The sequence below is a fragment of the Excalfactoria chinensis genome, chromosome 7, assembly GCF_039878825.1.
Source record: "Excalfactoria chinensis isolate bCotChi1 chromosome 7, bCotChi1.hap2, whole genome shotgun sequence".
In the NCBI taxonomy this organism is placed as follows: domain Eukaryota; kingdom Metazoa; phylum Chordata; class Aves; order Galliformes; family Phasianidae; genus Excalfactoria; species Excalfactoria chinensis.
Window position 1 is genome coordinate 8,969,451 of NC_092831.1, and position 7,742 is coordinate 8,977,192.

General features: G+C 43.8%; 1 protein-coding gene across 3 annotated transcripts in view; it reads left to right on the top strand.

The window, feature by feature from the left end:
• MYLK (myosin light chain kinase) overlaps positions 1 to 5,654 on the top strand; it is a 179,737-nt gene extending 174,083 nt beyond the window's left edge. For 2 of the 3 annotated variants that reach the window (XM_072341613.1, XM_072341612.1), the window contains exons 29-32: positions 57 to 180; positions 1,296 to 1,425; positions 2,290 to 2,409; positions 4,210 to 5,654. In XM_072341613.1, the coding sequence (XP_072197714.1) occupies positions 57 to 180; positions 1,296 to 1,425; positions 2,290 to 2,409; positions 4,210 to 4,475 (640 nt within the window). In that variant the 3' untranslated portion in view covers positions 4,476 to 5,654. Of the gene's footprint in view, positions 1 to 56; positions 181 to 953; positions 1,072 to 1,295; positions 1,426 to 2,289; positions 2,410 to 4,209 lie in introns of those variants that run through there. The other variant, XM_072341614.1, reaches the window with a different exon arrangement.
• The last annotated feature ends 2,088 nt before the right edge of the window (positions 5,655 to 7,742 follow it).

The window sequence follows — 7,742 nt, forward strand, 5'->3', positions numbered from 1 at the left end:
TGTTAAAGCAGCTGTCATTAATGGCAACACTGACTGGTCTTTTTATATAAAAACAGGAGTCGCTTAAATTGTACTCAATGTCTTCAGCACCCATGGCTGCAAAAAGACACCAAAAACATGGAAGCCAAAAAACTTTCCAAAGATAGGATGAAGAAATATATGGCCAGAAGAAAATGGCAGGTAATGAAGAGGATGTACCAGTGGGCTTCTTATCCTAATAAGTCTTTGTATTTCTAATGTTTGTGATTCCAAGAAATAAGTTGTGCCAGGAAGTTTCTGCAGGGGAAACTCCCATATGGGCTGTGCGTGAATGCAGCACAGCGCTGTGGGTGTCCGGGGGTGAGCAGGAGGAGGCTGTGGCATGCATGTAACGTGACTGTTCCACTGCTATGGGTAGATGAGTCCAAGCAGAGATTTGCCTCTTCTGGGGGTCTGACTCCTTCCTCCCTGCTCTGCTGAGGGGTTTTTGTTATCATTAATAAACCTGAACACTGCCAAGCCAGTAGTTCCTGTCCTGTAGAGGCACCCAGCTTCTCGTGGGGCTGTCACATTAGTTCAATAATTTTATTTAACATGTTCTTTCTCCATATCTTCTTGTTTCTTAATGATGGAAAAGTTATACTTGGTCCATCTGTGCCATTCTGATAGAGTCGCTGAGACATAAAACCCTGGATCCAGCCTTTTTAGTAGCCTACAAAATACTCACTTATGTTAAATCAACCTTATATTTCCCCTTAGGTTCTATCCTACATGTTTCTTAGGAGATCATGCAAGTTGTACAAATACACACGTGTCCGTACTACAGCCAGTGTGATTTGAGTGTATTTTAGTACCCTGGCGGTAGATTCTCGAGCCTGTCAGAGGTCTGCTTCCATCATGCAGATGGTACTTTCTCATTCGTTTCATATTAGCTGCTTATTCATTCTGATGAAACTCAGTCCAGCCCATAAGGCTATCAAGAAACCCATCCACCACCAGAGCTAAGTTGCAGTTAAACAGTGCATAGCTTACTTGCTGGCTCCCCTCTTGCACAGCGCTTCTTATCCTCAGCTAACAGAGACATTCATTTAGGTATGAGTTCATCAGGGGAAGTTTATATCTGCAACTAAATTTGGTAATTCAGACCAGCCTGCTCTGTCTCTCCTAAAACATCAGAGCTATATATAAGCAGTTTGTCCAACAATTCCAGCGCGGTTTGCAGAGATCCCAGCTAATTTGTACGAAGCACCATTGTCACAGAAAATCACATGCCTTTTGGATTGGATTGATCAGAAGCCTTTTGTGTTATGTCTTAGAAAACAGGCCATGCTGTCCGAGCAATAGGAAGACTGTCATCCATGGCAATGATTTCTGGTATGAGTGGGAGGAAGGCCTCTGGGAGCTCGCCTACCAGCCCGATAAATGCAGACAAAGTAGAGAATGAAGGTAAGGAACTTTGCTGCAATTCATTTTTACTTCTTCAGGAATCTTAGGAAAACTCTTAGCAAAACGCTAGAAGAGCCTGATTGTTGAGTTGGTTGTTTCTGCACTCTGTCTCCGTTATTATCTTCCTCTTTTTCTTTTAAAGAAATCTATCAAAAAGTCATTGATCTCATATTCCGATACTCAAAATGCCCCAGCCTGAGTAGTGGTGGCAAACTGTTCTCTTTTTAAAGGCAAAGAATTAAGGCAGATTTTTCAGCTGCACGCTGTATCAGTTCGGGAATGCATGTTTATACAAAACTTGCAGTGATGTATTAGCTCCTCATGAGAGCGAGCGAGCGGTGAAGCATTAACACTTGCTGTGACCAACAGCTGTATGTTGAGTGAACCGTGCTACTCAGATAGAAGCTTTTAGATGAAATGCCCACATTATTCCCCTAAATCCCCATTACAAGTGCGGATTTGTGGTGCATTTCAATCAGAGGTGCAGATATTTGACACTTCTGAAGATCCAGCAAGTCAGTCTGACATACCCACATAGACTGATCCGAGCTGAAGCGGTTTTCCCCTCGGACCAGCAGAAGTCTGGTTTGCATTACAAACAAATTCAAGGAAAAATTAAAGATTATTCATAGCACAGTGGCCTGCGTGTCGATTTCATTCTATTTATGGTCTGAATATTTGTGCTGCTGTGACAGACTGGCACACAGCTATGCAGCTAACGTCCTCACTGTCCCATCCGCTCCGAAGAATTAAGTGAAGTGAAATGAAAGCAGCTTTCATTACCGCCTGGTTAAAAATAAGCAAAATGCATCTTTTGAGAATATCCCCTGTAAAACCATTAACGACATTTTCACTCTCCTCCAGATGCTTTCCTTGAAGAAGTGGCTGAGGAAAAGCCCCATGTAAAGCCATATTTTACTAAAACAATCCTTGACATGGAGGTTGTGGAAGGAAGCGCTGCTAGGTTTGACTGCAAAATTGAAGGTACATTGAATAAGCCTACTCTGTTTCTTTCCTTCCCTGCCACCTTTCTGCACTGTGCTGTACTGTAGCTCTATAGCTGTGCTGTAATGTAGCTCTTTCTGTTGTTTTTTAATTGTTGTGTTGGTATTATTTTTCTTTACCAATATCTGCATGTCACAGCATGGAGGTGTTGCAATAACAAAACTCAGGAGCAGCATGGGCTTGTTCTGTGCTTGCCATAGAACAGCAGCCTCCTGGAGTCACTGTGTGAGTCACCAGTTCAGAATACCAAGTGGGAAAAGCAAGATGATTTTTGAGGGTGGAAACAATAAAAACAAGATGCAGGGTAATACTGTAGGTTGCAAGAGAACCCTCATAAAGACTGCCAAGACTGCTTACGGGAAACTAAGAACAAAAAGGAGTCACTGTCTGAAATGACAGACGGGTCTCAGGTGCCCTCCAGATGATTTTAAATTGTGCATGTGTTGTGGTGAAGGTAAAGAAATCCCTAAGTATATTAGCAGAGGTAGTAATGAAAAGGTCAAGACATATCATTCAGATTGGCATATGCAGGTAGAGTCAGTCTCTGACACTGAAGGAGCTCAGCTTGGCCAGCCTCGCAGTCTGAAGGCAGATACTGCAAGCATTTCTACTACTGCGATGAGACTGAGGTTTCTGTGTCACAGATGTCAATGAAAACTGGAGATTAGGAAGAGAAGAGCCGTTAAAACAAAATGGATGCTGTTAGTACCATACTGCATGTGTAAAAAACTAGACAATATCTAACCTGAAAATTAGGTTCAGAAACTGCCTCACTGACCTTCTGCTTGTTTGTTTCTGTGCTCTAATCTCTTTCACTGCCTGTGTTTCCTACCTCACAGCGGAGATGTGAGGATGGATTATTGTTGCTGATGGATGCTCAGCGTGAGGGGTATGTGCCTAAGTACTGCATGGAATAACTAGATGGATGTATGTGGCCCACGGTCCAAACTTTCCAGTGCATCACTGTAATGTTCGCTGCATATTAGGGATTCTGGCCCTTTATTTCTGTTCAGTGGAAAGCCACCCTCCCATCACAGTGCAGAACTTGGCTGAGGCAGCCTTCAGTTTGTTACTGCAGCCAAGAGTACTGTATAAGGGATTGTTCTCCAGCATGGACTGTACAGCCCTGCTCTGGCTGCTGGAGCACAGCAGAGCCATTTGCCTCACAAAAGGCTCGGAAACCGCTCTAGAGCTGCATAACTGAAACGCTTTTCTTAGACTCCCTTGGTTAACCTAACAGAGGGAAGTAGGAAGCGGGAGTGCTGCAGTCACCTTACAGGACAGGCTGGAGTGTGAGGCTCAGATTGGGAGGAGGAAAGTTCAGACCTGCTGGAACAAAGCAGCCTGAGAAGGGTAATGAATTGCAGCTGTAGCCCCAAGCACCGTCCCCTCAAAATGCCATTGGGAACTGCAGGTTCCTCAAAAGCTGTAGCACGAGGTAAGCTTCAAATAAGCTTCAAATACACCGTTAGGAGTCCTGTCCTGGCTGATGACCAAGACACATGAAAAGCTTTCTGCAGTCACTTTAGAAGCAGCTGCAAGTGGTGTCCAGTGAGAACCTCAGATCTAGCTCCCATCTCTGCTCTTCAGAATAAGGTTGTTTCAGGCAAATGTAAAGTAAAAAAGACCTCAGGTCATTTGCATTTATTTTACATAAAACTCAGTGAAATATTTCTGTACCAGCATATCCATACACAGATGTGGAAGCAGAGTTGAAAGTAACGACGGATGAGTTAATACTCATTTATTGCAATTGCTGGTCTCTCTCCGCTATTGCAGGCTATCCTGACCCTGAGGTAATGTGGTACAAAGATGATCAGCCTGTCAAGGAGTCCCGTCACTTCCAGATAGATTATGATGAGGAAGGGAACTGTTCTTTGACTATTTCTGAAGTATGTGGGGACGATGATGCCAAATACACCTGCAAAGCTGTTAACAGCCTTGGGGAAGCCACATGCACCGCAGAACTCCTTGTGGAAACAATGGGAAAAGAGGGAGAAGGAGAAGGAGAAGGAGAAGAAGATGAAGAGGAGGAGGAAGAATGAAACAAGGCTCAAAGAAAACAAAGAAAACAAAGAAGAAAATATATTTAAAGACTCTCCTTATAAGGCTCAGAAAACCAAGTTATCAAAAGCACCTTGTGTGATACATAGGTCTTTGAGGGGTTGTTTTTTCAGCATGATCAGTTGATACCTGTTTGCTTTATCTACGGGCATTAATTGAAATCAGCAGGCAATTTAAGTTACTAGCATTTAAGCAAGTCATTGAGTAAGTTGTCCAGTCTATCTTTAAAATTAGAACGTATGGAAAACAAGTCTACAATTATATTCTGAGCTTCTTAAAGAAAAGGTCTGTTTACTGAGCTCATTGCTCTCCACCATCATTTTCTCAGCCAAAACTGCAGCTAAGTGGGCTCCCTAAGGTTTACTTTACAAGGAATCATTTGCCAGACGTGCAGTGAATCGCTCCAGTCCAAAGAAACTGCTCCCAGAGCACTGTCTGCTATAAGGGAAGGGCTGATGCAGCCACTGTTGCAATTTCTATGTTGCCATGGTTCATTTCTCACCCAGTTTAAACATCGTTTTGTTGTCTTAACTTCAAACATATTTACTGCCCTGCTGTTGGTGCAGCTCTAATGCTGGCTAAGCTGAAGTATCAGTGGGCTTTGCTGCGGTACCCCTCTGGTGCTTAAGCAGCTGATGGTACCCTGTCAGCTTTCCCTTATAGAACCTGGCACGTCAGTGCGGTTACAGACGCCTGCTTAAGAAACAGACTGAAAGCACAAAGACAGAATACCGTCTGTTTTGTTTTGGTGTTTTTCTTTCTTTTTTCTTTTCTCTTTTCCTGGTCAGTCTAATGATGACCTATGGGTTATATATATGCTGCTCTGAGAAACAGGTTATTGCACCGTCAGTGAATGGCTCTGACATCCATGCGTGTGAATGGAATCCCAGGTTAGTTAAAATTTGACTCGCATTTATTTGGCAATTGCAAAACAGATTTCAACTGATGACAAGCTGGAAACTCCCACCCATTTTTTTGGAGTAGCCAAAAAGACAACAGTCTGGATTTCAAACTCCTTCATACTTCACCGTTTCCAAAGGATCTTAACGTAGATAGGACCTATTTGTACCTTACAAGCTTGACTGTCGTGTTTTCGTCTAGAAGCCGCACCAGTAGGGCTGCTGCCTTCTTAAAAAGAAAAGCAGAAAAAAAAGGAAGAAACAACCCCCCCCCCCTAAGCCCGGGCTCTCTTTCCGAGGTGGTTAACGCACTCATGACTTAATAACTTTGCTTTCCTTTCACAGTATTGGCACTTTTTATTCTTGTTGTTGTTGCTGTTCAGAGGTAATATCAGCGGCTGTAAGGTGATATGCATCATCCAAAAGCAGCGTGTCTTTCTTACATTGATGTATCATTCCAAAAGTGATCCTTTTTCTTTTCCACTTGGTGTGTAAAGTGCATCAGTTTCAAAGGGTACCTCTTTAGAAGGATACCTAAAGTCCTCACAGTTAGGTAGGCAGTGTACTTTATTACAGGTGTGTACAATATCAGCCTTAGGTTGTTTGATATTACCGAGTTGCGTACGTGTTTCATATGATTTGCTCTTCTGCATTCAAAGCTCAACTACTGTGGATGACACAATGGTTTTTAACTGCTTTACTCTTTGTTGCTAAGTTCAGATTGCCAGCATGTCTTTTCCTTTTCAATCGATAAAGAACTCTTGTTATACTAAACACAGTATTGCCACGATTCCTTATACAGAAAGGTTTTTAATCTGATTTAGAACATACAGAGCTTTTCTCACGTTTTTAAATGTTTTAGGCAACAATGGGGTGTATTTTGTACCTTAATAAAAATATGCTAATGTTTTCCCTGTTTGTTAAACCATCAGAGTTGCAAAGATGAGAACGCTACGGCTGTAGTTACTCACAGTTCCTAAATAAATAATACCACAAAGCACGCTACTTGTATGCTCTGTTGCAGGCGTCAGTGTGTTCACATCTCCTAAGGACACCGACAGCAGCCTCCTTTCCTATTCTGGCCTCACACCTGCCTGGCACAGAAATGGGTGAGGAGGCAACAAGGACACTTGCTCAGTCTTTATGGTCTGGCTGCGCTCATACTGTTCTGTGAGTGCTGCAGGAGGCTGCTGTGCCCTAAACTCTTACAGTTAAGAATGTCTTATGGTGGGGAAACGCACAGTTCAGGAAGGCTGCAAGAGGAAAGTAAATGGAAAATCAAAAAGCAGACACACATTCATACCAGCGTTCCTAGAAACAGAACAGGTAACAGCATTCAGTGTGCATACTCATGCTGCTCTTATGCAGGCTTCTTTTAACATACAGTTCAAGGCAGCACGGACCAGGCAGAACCACACAGAAACTCCCTAAAGCAAAGATGGTGAAACATCTGCTTGTAGCAATACGTTTCTTGAGCAAACCTTCAGCCCTTGAAACAGTCACCTCTGCGAGACGGGCTCCACCAGCACCTTGTGAATGTACTTTATCCACTGACTGCTCATTTCCATTTGGAACGGCACATCCATAAAGCAGCTTTGATTGCCTGCGATGTGGGCATGGCAAGGTGGGCAGGTAGTAAGGCCTGTAAACTCCGTATTGGTGGCTCTGCACAGATGTCCCACTCCTCTCCTCCTTTAATAGCCCTTCAGTAGCCTATAGGCTATAAGCTGCCTCTCTTTCTCCAAGCACATACTGAGCTTACCACCCTTCTGTAGCCTCCTGGAAACATCCCTTCATTCAGCTCTAAGCAATCGATTCCAACTTGTATTTAACCTTCAATGCCTTTTGTTGTTGTTGTTGTCAGTGTGAAGGGCAGGACAAAGGCTATTCGATCTCAACAGAAGGCATCTTTACATACTTGCAACCCTGTCTAATCTTGCCAGCTATCCTAACTGGTCTAATAAAAGGTGTCACCTCTTCCTATAAACCTCTTCCAGCTCGTTTACTGCTTGCAGACAGCCACACCTGGGGTGCGGTAGGGTCGAAACGACCCCCAGAAGCAGAGCTTATGCAAGATGATGCCGCACAGGTTGGACAGCTTCATTCGTTTTGTTTCCGTACCACATTCAGTCTTCTGAAGCAGCCTTGGAGGTTTGGGGCTGGCCGGCTTTCACTATCTGAGTTTCTGGATTTGCAGAAGCCTAATTGACCTAATTAGAGTGCCGTAGGTAATGAGCAGCTGGAGCACACAGCGCGTGCATGAGGGGACGCCTGCAAGTAACGTGCACGGAACGCAGGTTTCTGCAGCGCTGTTTGCTCCCAGGGCAGCCGGGCTGTCCCAGCTCTGTC